The sequence below is a fragment of the Anolis carolinensis genome, chromosome 5 (assembly GCF_035594765.1).
Source record: "Anolis carolinensis isolate JA03-04 chromosome 5, rAnoCar3.1.pri, whole genome shotgun sequence".
NCBI classification, from domain to species: domain Eukaryota; kingdom Metazoa; phylum Chordata; class Lepidosauria; order Squamata; family Dactyloidae; genus Anolis; species Anolis carolinensis.
The window spans coordinates 14,798,331-14,816,890 of record NC_085845.1 but is presented as its reverse complement, the minus strand read 5'-3'; the positions used below and the strand labels follow the sequence as shown (position 1 = coordinate 14,816,890).

At 39.6% G+C, this 18,560-nt stretch overlaps 1 protein-coding gene across 1 annotated transcript in view; it reads right to left on the bottom strand.

Moving 5' to 3' along the window:
- The window catches only part of fgf5 (fibroblast growth factor 5), a 35,680-nt gene that overhangs the window by 4,686 nt on the left and 12,434 nt on the right, over window positions 1-18,560 (bottom strand). The window contains exon 2 of the mRNA XM_062981521.1: window positions 14,529-14,632. Within this exon, the coding sequence (XP_062837591.1) occupies window positions 14,529-14,632 (104 nt within the window). The remainder of the gene's footprint in view (window positions 1-14,528; window positions 14,633-18,560) is intronic.

Here is an 18,560-nt window from a genome sequence, read left to right as displayed (position 1 = left end):
TTCCCATCTACAACAAATACTGACTTACAGGGTTGTCTCCTTTATAGTTCTGGTGTGTCCTCTCCTTTCACAGGCATTAGGGGCACAGGACACCCAAGAAAGTGGAAATGTGAATACATATGTTTTTATTTACCCAAGATAACACTTATGTAGGCATTTGTAGGTCCTCCATCATGATTCTATGGTCTACCTACATTGAAAGTTAACCACATAATCATCCTGGAAGACCTAAAACTGCCTAGAGAAAATGTATTTTTTCAGTTGTGTGTAGCAGTAGAAGAAGCGGCTAATATAGCCACCTATGAATAATGAAATGCACAAATGCTCAACTTGTAAATGTGGAGGGACAGCTATATTGTTAGTGTTATTACTTCTGCCATCTACTTTCTCCCGTAGACTCTGCCTTGTCCAAACCACCTGATTAATTCTTTCAAATTTCTTCTAAGGCTGCAGATGCAGCATTTCTCTCACTCTCTCTCCTTCTCCTCCTAACCATGACTATCATAATGCAGACAAGAAACAGTAACTTAACCAACCATAAAGGGTATTAAAGTGCCCATTTCACCTTATTGATGCTTCAAATCATCAGTAAAGCCAATTTTAGCCTGCACAATAGAGTACACCATGTCTTCTTAATGGAAGCATGGATTCCTATGGCCAATAATTATCCATCAAATGCATGGATTATACTATTAATATGAATAAAAAATGAAATGTCTGCAAGTATATCACTAAACCATTTTGCCAGCTTTTAAGAAATTTGTTGGATCACTTCCAAATTGATTTTAAAAGACCAGAAATTTACAGATTGTGTCCCTGTCCTTACACTTTTATTTTGGAAATTCATACATGTTTTTGTTTATCCTGGAATACTTTCTGTCAGCGATCAGGACAATCAGAGACTTTTTTTTACTATTTCATCAGGCTGGTTTATTTTAACCCAATATAAAATCAGGACAAACAGGAACAAAATCTTGAATGTTTCAATCAGTCTGGATGTGCCATGATAACTATCTTTGGTTCTATTTATATTGTTTTAATTCCTCACTAACACAGCTACTCTGTTTTCAGTTATTCATGAGGAGCCTCCGGTGGCCTAGGGGATAAAAGCCTTGTGACTTGAAGGTTGGGTTGCTGACCTGAAGGCTGCCAGGTTCGAATCCCACTCAGGGAGAGTGCGGATGAGCTCCCTCTTTCAGCTCCAGCTCGATGCGAGGACATGAGAGAAGCCTCCCACAAGGATGGTAAAAGCATTCAAACATCTGCGCGTCCTCTGGGCAACATCCTTGCAGACGGCCAATTCTCTCACTCTAGAAACAACTCAGGTTGCTCCTGACACACACCAAAAAAGTTATTCATGGATCAGATGGACAACTGTAATGAACTCCAAAAAGGACTTCCCTTAATGGATAGTTTGGAAACCTTAGCAAAATGCAACCACTCCAGTTTCAGTGGGAATTCAGCGGCCATACCAAGTAACATGCCAAGTTGTAATGGCTGCAGTTGTACTGGTCATACTGGTTGGATGACCCCCTTAAGAACAAAAAAAATAGATTTTTTAAACACGTGGGTTGAATGTTTTGAAAGTTTCTTGGGACAAGTGTGGCCCTTGACCATTGTCTACTTCATCCTAAGCAGTATGGGGGTATTTTTAAATTAAATTATAATGTAGGGGCCGGGCTGTGGTGCAGGCTGTTAAGCATCCTGCTGCAATAAATCACTCTGACCATGAGTTCGAAGCCAGACCGTGGCAGGGTGAGCACCTGTCAATTAAAAATAAAAAATAGCCCCTGCTCGTTGCTGACCTAGCACCCCAAAAGATAGTTGCATCTATCAAGTAGGAAATAAGGTACCACTTATAAAAATGGGGATGCAAGTTTAAATAATTTACGACTTGGAATGAGGAAGTGCGGTCAGAGTGGATGATGAAGCAGCTGCTCCCCCCTGTGGCCAGAATCGAACATCCCCTCAGGAGAAGGTTAAATTACCTCTGCGTCTGTCTGTCTCTGTCTCTGTTTGATGTGTTTATGGGCATTGAATGTTTGCCCTATGTGTGTATAATGTGATCCGCCCTGAGTCCCCTTTGGGGTGAGAAGGGCAGAATATAAATACGGTAAATAAATAAATTGTATATTGAAATTGTGCTAATATACTGCCTAACTATGGACACTTACCTGTCCCAAGCTCTTCTAGTGTAAGAGTGTACATCATCCATTAGGAGAACCATTTTAAGCTAGGAGGCATACCAAAGCTTAGAAAAATTATTGTGAGAACTACAACATCCAGAACCATGCATTCAACATAACCGCTTGTTGTGGCCTCCAAAGTAACTTTGCCAGAGATTCTCCATGTACAGACCTAGATGATAATTTGTCTTGTGAAATGGGATCCTTTACACAGCCTTGCATGTACTAACCCCCCAAATACTTGTATTGCTGCTATTTGTGTATCCTGGTGTTCGGGAAATTCTTCCAATTGGTGGACAGTATAAAGGTCATATAATATATTTTGTTTCCTTCAGTTAAAAAAGTTGGAGAATAGGGTAGATCTAGCCTAGAATAGCCCTGGATCCAGTCCAATCCAAATCGTTTACTTTCCAAGAGGCTGAATGTGATCAACTTAACTACCCAGTCAATTTTAGATGGTGAATTTTAAATTTACTCTGTTTGTATTTTAATGTATTTTATTATATTTTAATCCTTCCACTATATATATATATAATGGCAATGTGTTTTAATTGTGCTGTTCTCTGCCTTGAGTTGTGAGGAGTGGCGGGTAGCAAACAAATACATTATTGGGTTGTTATGAGTTTTCCAGGTTGTATGGCCATGTTCCAGTAGCATTCTCTTTTGATGTTTCACCCACATCTATGGCAGACAACCTCTGAGGATGGCTGCCATAGATGTAGGGTGAAACGTCAGGAGAGAATGCTTCTGGAACATGGCCATACAGCCCGGAAAACTCGCAGCAACCCGGTGATTCTCGCCATGAAAGCCTTTAACAACACAAAAACGTTGTTGCTGTTGTTGTTGTTGTTGTTGTTGGATATGCAAAAGAAAAACCCTTTTAACAAATTCTTTAGTTTTGTAAAGTTTTCCTAGTGCATGTGCTCTGCAGTAGTGGCTAGGGTTGCAACTATATTAGGCTGTAATATAGGTTTCTTGTGCTTCCCATTCCTTTCAGATTATGGTCTGTTAGGATAGGAAACAGAAGTACATTTCTTTTTCTACATCAATCTGGATCTTTGGTTCATCAGCTTGCTTGGCTAATTTTTCCTGGTGCAGGTGGAAAACCACGGTAATTCGACTTTAGTTGCCACTTACAAATGGCTGAAAGACGAGGAAATATATCACCCCGCAAAAAGGAGATAGAGTTGCATATGGTGATTTATATATACAGATGCTCATTTAGACGTAAGAATCTAGTGACCTGCATGCCTTCTGAGCATTCTGGGAGCTGTAGTCCCAGAAGTCATATGTCAGAGTCTTAATATGCCTAGGGTTAAGGTCACTGGAGTGCCAAGGGAAGGAACTGTCAAAGGATGAACTATTATTGTAAATAGGTCTGGGTTGGGCAGACATCCTGCTGGTAAAGTTTCTGCTTTTCTTCCCTCCTCTCTCTTAATGAGGGGACCCCTTGACCCTCTCCCATGTGTTCAGCCTGAATACATTGGACTGATGGATGAGAAGCACACTTCCGTGCCAAAACAATCCAAAACCCTTTGGGGAAGCAATCATGTGAAATTGTCTTCTCAGATTTATAGCGAACAAGCCAGGAACAAGAATGCACTGTACTGTGATCATCTTTCAGCTTCCCACTATTGTTAGTAGCTATTTGGAGCTTGATCTTTTTTGGACTGGGGAGACCTAGAAGGTTAGGTTAAAAAAAATCTTTTCACACATAATTCATCATGGTGAACAATGACATTATTGGAAAACATTGTTTCCCCTTTTCTCACTAGAAAAATTATTATCCAAACTTCTAGCCTCCAGATGCATTTGGATTACAGCTCACAGCATCCCCAACCTGCAGGATGTTGGCTCTGCACAAATCATGGGCCCTGTAGTCCATCTCATCAGAGAAGGAGGCATCAGGCTGGGAAATTATGGTGGAAGGAAATGAAAGCCAGGTTGTTATGAGAAACAGAGATGAAATGCTAAAAATCTAATCTTTATTATTTATTTAGTATGGATATGATAGACTAGAGCCTTCTTAGTGACTGCTCCCAGGCTGTGGCTAAGTATCCTGGCTTGTTATGTGTGGAAGTGACTTCCATAATTGAGTCATTTTACATGTCTTAGGTGGGTTCTGCAGTTATGGTATGTAAGTAGTGCTTTCTGAGACACTTTCATGATACAGAAATACTATAACTTCACTTCAACTATAATGACAACATCCCATGAATCCTTGGATTTGCATTTTAGGGCCCTCTGTAGCTTTGTAATTTGTTTTAATTTGAGCTTTGAAGTTGCTTACCAAGGTGCTGAATGCTTTTGGAGATGATATTCAATATCTTGTATGGCTTCTTTGAATTTCAGTACAAAACCTAGGACCCTTTTATTGCTATATGCGTTCAAATTGTTTCTGACTTATGGCAACCAGAGCATGAATATATCATGGGGTTTTCTTGGCAAGATTTTTCAGAGAGAGTTGTTGTGTGTTTTCCGGGCGGTATGGCCATGTTCCAGAAGCATTCTCTCCTGACTTTACACCCACATCTATGGCAGGCATCCTCAGAGGTTTTTATTTATTTCTCGTGCCAGAAGCGAACCGAGGGTACAGGTTGTAATGGATTTGCAAACATAGAGATTTTTTAAGAAAAAAACTTGGCATTAATACTAAATGTCTTTGGCCCAATAGCTGGCCACTTGGAGTGCCTCTAGTGTTGCTGTTAGAAGGTCCTCCATTGAGTATGTAGCAATCCTCAGAGGTTGTGAGGTATAGATGTGGGCAAAACATCAGGAGAGAATACTGTATATACTCGAGTATAAGCCCTTTTTTTAGGAATGAAAAAGCCCCCCTCGGCTTATACTCGGGTGAGGATCCTGGTTGGCTTATAGTTGGGTCAGCTTATACTCGAGAATATATGGTACATTTATTATTTTTCTCTCTATTATTATTGGTATTATTACATTTATTATTTTACTCTATTATTATTACATTTATTATTGTACTCTATTATTGTTGCTACTATTACATTTATTTTACTCTATTATTATTATTATTATTATTATTACATTTATTATTTCACACTGATATTATTATTATTACATTTATTATTGTACTCTATTTATTATTACATGTATTATTTTCCTGTATTTATTATTAGTATTATTACATGTATTATTTTACTCTATTATTATTAAAAAGATAAATAAGCACATTTACATTGAAGAAGATGAGAATAATGATTTGATCAGAGTTGGACAGTCTTATCTTAAATTAGAGGTTGATGTAGATATTCAAAAACATTTACCCTACTGATGCCTCAATTAATGTAATTTTTGGTATCTATTTTTATTTCTGAAATTTACAACCCTTGGCTTATACTTGAGTCAATGATTTCGCAGTTTTTTTTGTGGTAAAATTAGATGCCTCGGCTTATATTCGGGTCAGCTTATATTTGAGTATATACGGTACTTCTGCAACACGGCCATACAGCCCGGAAAACACACAACAACCCTGTGATTCTGGCCATGAAAGCCTTCGACAACACATTGTTCAGAGAGGGTTTGCTTTAGCCTTCTTCTGGGGTTCAGAGAGAGAGTATGACCCATCCAAAGTCACCTAATGGATTTCCATCACTGTGTGGGGATTCGAACCCTGGTCTCCTGAGTTGTAGTCCAAAACTCCAATGACAACACAACACTGTCTCTCAGGTCCATTTTACATTACATATTTATAGCACTATGGTTTTACTCTAACCACTGGTTCCAATAGAGTTCTCTGGATGAAATTCTTAACATTTCTCCCTGAAGTTTAGTTTCACAAGGTCTTTAGCCTTCTCTGCCAAAGAGGGCTGGTGCCTCACCAAATTATAACTCCCAGGTCTCCAGAGCATTGAGCTATGGCAGGGAATGTGGTGTCAACCTGCATTAATTCTACAGTGTAGATGCATCCCAGATGAGTGTTGGCTGGCCACACTGAGTGCCTTACCAGGTGGAGAAATTGGAAGCAAAAATTAGGAGGAGGCCATTAGCAACTGCTGCTTCCATCTGGCCTAACTGAGCCTTCTGCTAACCCTTCTGACCTACTTGCATGATGGACATTTGAAAAGCAGCTGAAAAAGTAGAAGTATAGACAGATAATACAACTGCCCTGCCTCAAGCAGGATAGTTTCAGAATAGAATTATTTCTATATTATTTCACACCCCAAAGACAATGGGTTGGGGTAGATACTTATATGACTTTCCAGAAAGAAAAGCCAAACAAACAAATGTTATATTTACAAGCATATGGTTCACTCCTATACAGATACAGCTTTCTGGACAATTCAAACATGACTCCAGGGGGTAGATTACTGTTGTGTTATTTTATATCTCTGTCAGCTTTATCTGTTAAATGGGGCTTGTATCTTTTGTTGTTATTTTTCCAAGACATAAGACATTGTAGGAAACACGTTTCTAGGGCTTCCCACACTGTTGCACTTTGCCTGATGCTCCCCAGAGTGTTTTAACACTGACTACATCCAATACAGCAGATGTCTCTTATGAAAGCCACTCTCCTGCTCTAATCTATGCTTTGCCATCCGGACTAGAATAAAAGGACGAAAAACTATGAATGTGATCGTATCTGTACCTACTGAAGTAAGTCCTCTGCTTCCTGCCAAGATCTGCCTCAACCAGAAGAGCACAGCCTTTGTCTCTTGAAACATTCATTTTGTCCAGTTGCCTTTGCAATCAATGAGGAAAGAATGATGAAACCAGAGGGTAAACTGAAAATGCCTCTGAAAATTTGGTTTTGCTTAATTCGGCAGCAAAATGCCCTCTTTGCTGTGAATAGGTTTATTATTTGTTAAACTCTCTAAATATAATATGATATGACATCCATGAGGTAGTATCTAGTGCCCAGGTCTCATGGAAAGCATTTAAGGAGAAGCTTGAAAGTATTCAAGGTGCTTACTTCTATTAGGGCCCTTTCACATAACCATATAACCCAGAATATCAAGGCAGATAATCCACAATATCTACTTTGAACTGGACTATCTGAGTCCACACTACCATATAATCCAGTTCAAGGTGGGTTTTATATGACTGTGTGGAAGGGGCCTCTGAGTGTGTGATACAAGAACTTTATGCTGTGATCTCATATGGACGACTCCTACCAAAGCCTCAAAAATTGGATTACAGACTAAAACTACATGTAGCCCCTGAGTTAAAAACATCCGATTTATAAACAACTCATAGTTAAAAACGGGTGAGACAACAGGAAGTGAGAGAAATCTACCCCTCAAAAGGGAAATTCATCCTGAAAGAGTTATTTTCCTATTCTAAAGTCTTTGGTGTTATCATTAAATGTTCAACTCTGTTATTGTTGAGTTAGGGCATGCTTCCAGGACCCTTTCACATTGGACAATTATTGTGCTATGATTCTACTTTAACTGCCATAGCAACATCCTGTGGAATCCCAAGATTTGCTTTTCAGGATGAGGTATTTCAGGTTCAGAGAGTCAATGAGGTTTGGACATTGGGCTATGATTCTAGACCAGGATTTGGATCCTTGTTCAGCCATGGAAACCATTGTGTGACCTTGGGCAAGTCCTTTCATACTATTTAATGATACCATTGTCATTCCATTTCATATACTATGGCTCCAGGCATCTGCAATATAGAAAAGTCAAAGTGATCCAGTGCTTCATGGCTACAGATGTCTGGATCCCACAGGATGTATTCACGGCTGGGTTTTTTTATCATGTCAGATGCGACTTGAGAACATACTGCAAGTTGCTTCTGGTGTGAGAGAATCAGCCCTCTATAAAGATGTTGCCCAGGGGATGCCTGGATGTGTTAGCTGAGAGGCTTCTCTCATGTACCCGCAAGCTAGAGCTAACAGATGGGAACTCAGCCCGTCTCGCGGATTTGAACCGGCAACCTTCAGGTGAGCAACCCAACTTTCAGGTCAGCAGTTCAGCTGGCACAAGGGATTAACCCATCATGCCACCACAGTTCCTTTCATGGAAATTAAAATAGAATCACTATATTATAACTGTGTAGTACTGAAATGGTTCCATTGAATTAGGCCAGTGAAAATACATACTTTTAACAACAAATGCAAATTTCTTCATATTTAGGATGAATAGAACTTGAAGTCTAACACATTTTGAATGCATTGAAAAATGACAGATTTTGCCCATTCTTCCTTTTGGGGTGATTCCAGATAGACAGATTCTAGCGTTATCAGTCAAAAGACTCTGCAACCATTCTGCCTTTTCTCTCCCTCTAACAGATTTTCTGTGCTTATAAAAACTGTGGAAGTGTCAGGAAAATAGAAGAGTTACAAACAGAAGCAGTTATAATCTGGAGCCCCTGTGAAATTCATCCAAGGTGGCAAAGTGATACCATTGTCAAAGATTCACTTGGAAACACCTTTGGGGCTATGCTAGTGTATTCTCTTTCCACATCTATTTTGGATTTTATTCGTAGTATTCATTTGCTCTGGTTAAAAACAAGGAATGAAAAATGCAGTGCAAGCAACCCTTCACATTTACTATGGTACATTTTTTTAATCATGTCAGAAGCGACTTGAGAACATACTGCAAGTCACTTCTGGTCTGAGAGAATTGGCCATCTACAGAGATATTGCCAGGGGAGGCCCGAATGTGTTACCATCCTGCTGGGAGGCTTCTCTCATGTCACTGCAATTTAGAGCTGACAGATGGGAGCTCACCCTGTCTCACAGATTTGAACCAGCAACCTTCAGGTCAGCAACCCAAACTTTAGGTCAGCAGTCCAGCCGGCACAAGGATTTAACCCATTGCACCACTGCAGCTCCTACTATGGTGCATTATGGCAAAACGAAAAAAGTGAATAAAATGACTATTGTTTTTAAATCTGAGCGCACACATCTCCAGGAATAGGTTCTCCAGAATGACTTTATGATTAACTTCTGAAAGAAGTTCTAAGGTATGATCTACACTGCCATATAAAATCCAGATTATCTGCTTTGAACCGGATTATATGGCAGTGTAGAAGGGGCCTAAGAAACCTAGAGATTCTTAGAAGATTTTAATCATATCCACAAAACTCTACTAATGTGGAAGACTGACTGTATATCTAATATTCTAAACTTCAGGGAGTTTAATGGTAACTAGGTAATATGCTCCCAGTTTCCTCCGGAGTCTAAGATTGTAGCAGAGATATACAAAGTAGGAATTTATTTATTTATTTATTTATTTATTTACAGTATTTTTATTCCGCCCTTCTCACCCCGAAGGGGACTCAGGGCAGATCACATTATGTACATATAGGGCAAACATTCAATGCCCATAAACACATTGAACCGAGACAGAGACAACAGACAGACGCAGAGGCAATTTAACCTTCTCCTGAGGGGATGTTCAATTCTAGCCACAGGGGGGAGCAGCTGCTTCATCATCCACTCTGATGGCACTTCCTCACTTCCTCATTCCAACGTTGTAAATTAGTTAAACTTGCCTCCCCACTTTTTTTTTATAAGTGGTACCTTATTTTCTACTTGATAGATGCAACTATCTTTCAGGTTGCTAGGTCAGCAACGAGCAGGGGCTATATTTTATTTTTAATTGACGGGTGCTCACCCCGTCACGGGCTGGCCTCGAACTCATGACCTCATGGTCAGAGTGATTTATTGCAGCAGCTGTTTACCAGCCTGCGCCACAGCCCAGCCCCAAGTTAAACAATGTGTCGGTCTTGTGATGGTCGCCTCATTTCAGAAAGGTTACCTATCCTTTTATTTTTTTTTCAAAGAACCCTATGAATATGCATCCATTGTATGCTTCTTAAAAATGAAACAAAACTAGAAATATTTTCAAGTCATTAGGGCTGTGGGAAGGGAATAGGGGATGACATTTTGCTCTTTCCAAAAGGCTCAGGCAAAAGCAAAATGTTGCAGCCTCTCCAAATTTGCCCGTTCTTCCTCATTAATTACCATCCTGATCGCAGTCAGATGTTCCTTAACTACAGTTTGCACTTGTGAAGCATTGGAGGATATATGGGTTAACAAGATTTGAGCCCTAAGAATATAAAATATCTGTATGTGTGTGTTTAAGAATGGAAATTGAGCCATCTGTGTGGGAAGATGATAATTGCCAGGATTAATGTTGCTTTTAAATCCAGTTCCCTTACTAAAAACAAACTGCTCCTATAATTTAATTAAATTGCTACCTAAATGGAAGGCTGAAGCTGAGATAAGAAAGGGGAGGCCTTCCAGAGCCTATAGGATTGCTTCCCCCAGATAACATTGGGTCTTGGGTTTATCTTCAGTTCAGCTAAAAGCAATCAAAATGTTGTCAGTATCAAAGAACTGCCTGAGTGACAAGCACAGCACTTGCCTCGCCTCCTCGAACTCATTAGCCCATAAAATAACTTCATCCTGCCAAAGCAGGAAAGAACAGCAGATGCTGTTTTTGCATTATCGGCATTATTTAGCCTAGTGATCTTTAGACATTTGGCTCTGGTTTCAACTAATTTCTTGCACCCATTTGACAGATGGAGCTCCGGGTCCTAACCTTTCGGGCTGACCTATCTTAACTTGTGTCCACCTATATAACACAAGTGGCTTGTAGCCATCAACCAGGAATCAAGAAAAGGCTTTAATTAAATTTTGGCAGCCCCAAAATTATAAGTCAGTGCTTTAACATGGAGTGATAAAATTATTTTATATTAGAGAAGAGAGAAATTGCTTATATTCACATAGACGATGGGCAAGTTATGAAGTCAGCCCAAACTGACTGAAAGCAAATTCATGGTATTAAAAGGAGACAGCACAACACTAAACACATTATTTAAAACATGTTTTAACTAAATCTAAGCTATTATAAAACGGAGAGCTTGGTTTTGATGTCTTATGTTCAGATTTTTTTTTCTTTGACTACGCATTAGGAAATAATCCACACAGAAATTTAGAAATGAAGTAGAGTTATACCACATCTATTGCTCACTCTTAAAGCATGACAAACTAAAACTTCTTTGCCTTACAGGGGATAAATTGTTAAGGACAGAAAATCATTTAGGTCAGTGGTTCTCAACCTTCCTAATGCCGCAACCCCTTAATACAGTTCCTCATGTTGTGGTGACCCCCAACCATAATAATATTTCCATTGCTACTTCATAACGGTAATTTTGCTACTGTTATGAATCGTAATGTAAATATCTGATATGCAGAATATATTTTCATTCACTAGACCAAATTTGACACAAATACCTGATACACCCAAATTTGAATACTGGTGGGGTTGGGGAGGGATTGATTTTGTCATTTGGAAGTTGTAGTTGCTGGGATTTATAGTTAACCTACAATCAAAGAGCATTCTGAACTCAACCAACAATGGAATTTAACCAAACTTGGCACACAGAACTTCTATGACCAAGAAAAAATGCTTGTAGAGTTTGGTGGGCATTGACCTTGAGTTTTTGAGTTGAAGTTCACCTACATCCAGAGAGCACTGTGGTCTCAACAATGATGGGTCTGGACCAAACTTGGCATGAATACTCAATATGCCCAAATGTGAACACTGGTGGAGTTTGGGGAAAATAGACCTTGACATTTGGGAGTTGTAGTGTTTTCTGATGGTCTTTGGCGACCCCTCTGACACCCATCTCATAACCCCCAGTTTGAGAAACACTAATTTTAGGTGGTTGTGAGGTTCTTGCCAAGATCACCCAGTGGGCATCTCATTTGAGATAAATGAAACCTTGCTTCAGAAATGCACACATCTGGAAGGTTTACAAAACATTTCGTAAACACAACACCATGCATGCATTTTTTTAAAAGTGGAAGATAGCTTAGTGTTTTGAGCATTGGATGATGATATTGAAAGCCAGAGTTCTGATCTCACTCAACCATGGAAACATATTGGGTGACCTTGGGCAAGTCACTCTCTCTCAGCCTCAAAGGAAAGCAAAGGCAGCATCCCTCTGAACAAATTTTCCCCCTTCCCCCAAACCGTGATAGGTTTGCTTTAGGATCACCATAGGTCAGATACAACTTGAAGGCACACAGCAACAGTTGCGGGGAAATGTACATTTTTATCCATGGAGAAAATCTGGTGAAAACCAGAGAGAGAGAAAAAATAATTTGGAGATGTTGCAGCTGTTTGCTTTTGCATGAGCCTCCTGGGAAAGGCAATATTCCACCTGTTCCTCTCCACTCTGCTGGTTCAAATGAGAGCAAACTACTTTTACAATTTGTAGCAACTGAAATTACATGGGGACAGAGAAAGAAATTGGGACACTTTCAAAAAAGTTGAAAGAGCACGATGACAAAGGGTTATTTGGGATGGTCCATACCAAATTGGGATGGATAGTATGGCATTGTAGAGTGTGATACTTTCTCCATCATACTCCACACTATGCATTTAATTAAATAACTACTTAAGTCAGTGGTTCTCAACCTGTGGGTCCCCAGATGTTTTAGCCTTCAACTCCCAGAAATCCTAATAGCTGGTAAATTGGCTGGCCAAAACATCTGAGGACCCACAGGTTGTGATCCACTGACTTAAATGGAGAGCTGAAGCTCAGGAATGAGAGAGGAGACCTACCAGAACCTAGAGAATTGCACCCTGAATCACCACACAATAGGTAAAATGCAATACAGTGCAGAAGGAGAGAGAAGACACAGACTTTTTATCAACATTTCCCTGTAATGCTCTCAGGCATCTTTCCATGCTGAGGGTACATTTTTAATGAAACTCATGAATAGTCAAATCCGCAAATGCCAAAACCGCAAGAGTGGAGGCATGACTGTACACTATATTTTTAAATTCCATATAATCATCTGAGATTTGATTCAGAAGAAGGGCATGCTTCCATTTGACTTTGCATTCCTTCTCTGACTCCTACATAGTTTTTGACCCAGTGCGCACCAGCCATGTTTAGCAACCCAACGTTTAATTCATAAATATCCACATCTTGCAGCCTGCCTGGGACTGCAAAAATTAAAAAAGAATGCTGTGTCTCTGCATTGGGGAATCTCAAAAGGAGAGCTTGAAAAAAAGTAATTTCGTTGGACTATGATTCCAGAATCTCTTAGGCAATGTGGCAATGGCAGCTAGAGAATGATATGGGGAGGACTTGCATCCTTTGGGTGGTTATTGTGGAAAACAGGATGATGAATTGAACCAGGACAGCTCTTCAAATGTTCTTATGACTTTCTTCAGCATATGCTGAAAATCCCTAGAGGGTCTTAGGAGACCACAAACAAAACATCAGACAACGATATAATGTGGTAGCTAAAAAAGCCAATGCCATTCTAAACATCATCATCATCAAGCTTGGCAAGCTTGCATGTGTCCAAAGGAGAGTGAAGAGGATGATTAAAAAGTCTGAAAAGCAAGTCTTATAAAAAATATCTTAAGGAGCAGAGTATGTTGAGCTTAGAGAAGAGGAGAATGAGAGGTAACATGATAGCTATCTTTAAATATCTGATTGGAGCAAGCTTGTTTTTTTTGCTCCAAAGACTAAGACTCTAACCAAGAAATGTAAATGGGAAGAGAAGAAATTTCATCTAAACATTAGGAAGAACTTTTTGATGGCAAGAGATATTTAACAATGGAGAGAATTGCCCAAGATGCCTTCTTTAAAAGTCTTGTAAACAAGTTTAGGGGGCTGAGATGGAACAGTGGGTTAAATCCCTAAGCTGCAGAACTTGCTGACTGGAAGGTCGGCAGTTCAAATCTGTGGGATGGGGTGAGCTCCCGTTGTTAGCCCCAGCATCTGCCAACCTAGCAGTTTGAAAACATGCAAATGTAAGTAGATCAATAAGTACCGCTTTGGTGGAAAAGTAATGGCACCCCATGTAGTCATGCCAGCCACATGACCTAGGAGGCATCTACGGATAATGCTGGCTCTTTGGCTTAGTAAAATCAGACTCTGATTTTACTAGACTTAATGCCAAGGGGAAGCCTTTACCTTTAAACAAGTTTGGAAATGATAGTTTTTGGACTGGAAGTTTTTGGAATGTTTGATTTCATTTATTTAAACTTCCAGAATATTCTAGCCGCTATGGTTATGGGCCAAGATGCCCGTGAGATTCTGTAATCCATAAAAACAACTTTGGAGAATTTCAAGACAAAATCTCAATTTTTTCCTGTTCTTGCAATATGTGCAGGCAACAATATTAATAACCCTGCATTCTTGTGCAGACAACAATATCAAGAGATATATCAAATCTCTGTTGGTTTGCTAAACATGGCTGGTGTGTGTATACATTTAACATGAAAACTGAACACCATACAGGATTAGGATAAGGCATTCAAGATCCTTTTCCACAGAAATATTTCAACATTATCTTGGTAAGGCAGTTCTAGTGAATGAGATTGATGTTTTACTTACACTTGCGTGGAGTTTTCCTTTTTTTGACATCGCTAAAAATTTGTTGCTGAAAACTCCTCGTATTCCTACAATCCCCTGAGACACAGCAAATATTTCCAAAATACCTAGGATGACAGAAATAAAGCACAATTCTTTTTTTTCACAGCACTGTAAGGGGGAAAAACAGGAGAGAGAAAGAAATCTTATGCATTTGTCTTTCCTTGAAATGAAGAAGAAGAAGAAGAAGAAGAAGAAGAAGAAGAAGAAGAAGAAGAAGAAGAAGAAGAAATCCCTAGCTTTGTCATTTTAGGCTTAACCAGTGATTTCATGGATGATTGCTTTTTGCTTGCTGCTTGGGTTATCTGAATATACATTTATTTATAGAAGTCCTGAGGTTTTAAAGGACACAGATGATGTTAGAAGGGGAGGGCTGAAATTTAATGACTGGGTCTATATGTGTTATCTGTTTCCCTGAACAAGAAGTATTGTGGAAAAACAGAATGGATCATTTGAGCTGGGACCTTGGCTGAATCCTGAACGCTGTGACCTCAGTCCTAGAAATAATTTCCAGCACATCTGAAATATTTATCTACATTGGAAATGTGCAAAGAACATTGCACATTAGCAGGAGAAATATCTGCATGCATCAGGGGCAGTCCTCTCATAGAAGAGGATCTTTCCGGGCAGGCTTGAAGCTTGAATATCTTTTCATCAGCTGATTCCCAGACTGGAATTTTTTCATCCATGGTATATAATATTCTCACTCAAGCCACCATTGGATGTCACAGGACCTAACTGTTTTCACTAATCTGGGGAACAAGAGCCTATGTGGTGTAATGGATAAAAGGGTAGAATTAGGCCTGAGAGAGCCAAATTCAAATTCACTCTCTATAGAGCAGTGGTTCTCAATCTGTGGTTCCCCAGATGTTTTGGCCTTCAGCTCCCAGAAATCTTAACAGCTGGTAAACTGACTGGGATTTCTGGGAGGTATAGACCAAAACATCTGGAGACCTACAGGTTGGGAACCACTGCTATAGAGCAACCCCTGTATTTGTTTGGCCGGAACCTGCAGATTCATTTGCTCACTTTTGACAATATATGCCATTTCTAGGGATTTTATTTGTTATTTATTTATTTACCATATTTATATCCCGCCTTTCTCAACCCTGGAGGGGACTCAAGGCAGCCTTACAACAGGCAGCAATTTGATGTCATACACACATGTATAAAATAAACAATTACAATTAAAACCAATAATTAAAACATGAATGATTAAAAACATCAATTAAAACATCAGTTGGTCACGCCATCCAAAACATAATCCAAGGCCATTCCATTTATCAATCACATTGTTTCATTATTACATATTGCACTGCCTCAATTACTTGTCAAAAGCTTGGTCCCAGAGCCATGTCTTGAGTTTTTTTTCCTAAAGGTCAGGAGGCATATTTGATCTCATTGGGAAGCAATTTCCATAGTCAAGGAGCCATTACTGAGAAGGCCATGTCTCTCATCCCCACCAATTGCGCCTGCAAAGGAGTGGGACCAAAAGCAGACTATCTTAACCTCCCAGACTATCTTAATCTCTGAGATTTTTTCTTGGTCCTCCAGATAATTCTGTGGTGTGCTTCTTCTGGAGGACCTTTAGGATTTTCTAGGCCCTCCAGCAGCACCATGACATGCTTTCAGTGGAAATCATTCATTCAGTAATGTTTTCTGTTATTCATGGGGCATAGTTGACTGACAAGCATGGCTATAGTAGGGAAGGGGGCTCATTCTCAGAGTAATCACACAACATGAATAAATTGCTCTTGAGTTTCAAAGCCCAGGAAGGTTACTTTTTATTATAAGCCCCATAACCCTATGTCTAGTGTCCAAGTTGCCTTTGAGAGTTTGGGAGCTGGAATCCAAAAAAGTAATCTCCCCAAGATTTATGGTATCTCCATGTAGAAACCTTGTATAAATCATCACCTGGCTCAGGCCAGCACTGAAACTCCTATCTGCTTCCCATTGAGTCTCATCTGATGCTGACTGAGATATGCCTCATGGGGAGCTCTCTGTGGTCCTGATTTTCAGCTGCCTGATTGGCACTTTGCCACATCTGACCAAAATATTCCCAGCCATGCAAATTCCAGACTGGAAGTGGAAGTCTGTTCTGAGGTCCTGCCTGGTGCCTGCCACAGAGCCATCCATCTCTCATTCAGAACTGGAAGAAGCCACATAGACTTTGTTCACTCTGGATTTAGCAGTATGGGAACCAAGTCAGACTATAGGGGTAGCCATCTTAATGTGTACCTATAAAGAGCCCTGGACCACTTTTAAGGTTTATTGGACTGTCTGAGGAAGTGAACCCTCATTCTAAAATCCATTAGTTTAAAAAATGCCACAACTCCCTGCTAGCATTATACCAACTTGAACAACTAATATTCTATGATTTATGATTTTGGAAGGTACAGGGGACAGACTTGGTTAGTACTTTGATAGAAAACTACCAGTATGACCAGGAAAGAATCCAACAGACAGCTTGGAGAGACAGAGCTGATTGTCAGAGTTGATAGTAATAGATTAGATAGAGCAATGGGCTATGTTGTTACATATTCATTAAAGTAAACATAACAGTATGGATTTGCACAAGCTTTGCAGAATGTATACCTACTTCTCCAATACTTTGAGGAAATTCTGTTATCTGATATCACTCTCTCTGCTTGTCACACTGTAACAGCATGAATACTCCATAAGGCAAATGCATACCTGTAGTCATCACTGAACATGAATCAAAATTGGTATGCACAGATGTATTCCATGTATCCATAAGGAAGCACAGCTAGAACTATAGAACCTTTGTATTTCAACTACAATAAGAGAGCAATATCGCTACAATAAGAGAGCCAGTGTGGTGTAGTCATTATAATGTTGAACTACAACTTTTCAGATCAGGATGTGAATCCCTGCTCAGCTACAGGAACTCATATGATGAATGACCTTAAGAAAGTCACACTTTCTCAACCTCAGAGGAAAACAACTTTGGGCTGAACAGATCTTGCCCCCAAAACACCCAAACCTGTGATAGGTTTGTCTCAAGATTACCATAAATTGAAAAGGACTTGAAGGCACACAACAAGAATACCTTTGCGATTGTTTTGTGCTGTATTTTCCTAAATACCAACATTTTTAGTATGTTGGAATACATGTCCCACTATCCTAGCCTTTACCCAGATTCTACAATTGCCTATGAAGGCTGGGGAGGATTGGAACTGTAACACAACATGTCTTGGAAGGTACTTGTTTGTGGGCAGATGCCCTGGACTAATAGCAGCATGATAGAAATGGTGTGTGATGGGTCACAACATGACACGCTCATCCCTGCCTTTCATCACCTTGAATATCTCTGACAGGGAACTCCTCCTGTTCTGGCTTCATCCTGCCTCCCAGTTCTTTCAGTGATTTGCTTTTGAAGAGAATGCATTTTGCTCTTGCTTTCTGATGCTCTGCTTTAGAGGGTGATCAAAAGTAGATGAAAAATCGGAGCAGATTTACTTTGTGTTGAAGGTGAACAAAGGTGATTTTGAAACAGCATCACAATCTGTTCTTTTTTTAAAAAAGAGAGAGAGACACACACACAGGGAAAGAGCACAGCAGGTACTATTTTTACATAGCAGCAATACAGTTTTGAATCTCCCCTGTAGCTCAACAAAATTATGGATGGAAGGATATAAACACCAGTTATTATGAAGTCATAATATAAGAGAGGCCATGTGCTGGCAAGAGCATGTGGCTGAAATGGGAAAAGATTATATTATATTACTCCATGTAGAAAGTTCAAAAGTTTTCAACTGTTATCCATACACTATACTGCATTTGGAATACTTGTGGAAACTAGTTGTTTGGATTATCTGATATCAATTGTGTAGCTTTTCATTTCCAGAACCAGTTTAATTTATTGGAGTTAGCTTTTAAGTTTTAACTCGGCCTTACCATCATGGCATCCTCTATATATGTTGTTGAATATCCCCATTATCCCCAACTAAATGTGGTACTTGCTAAAGACAGTGG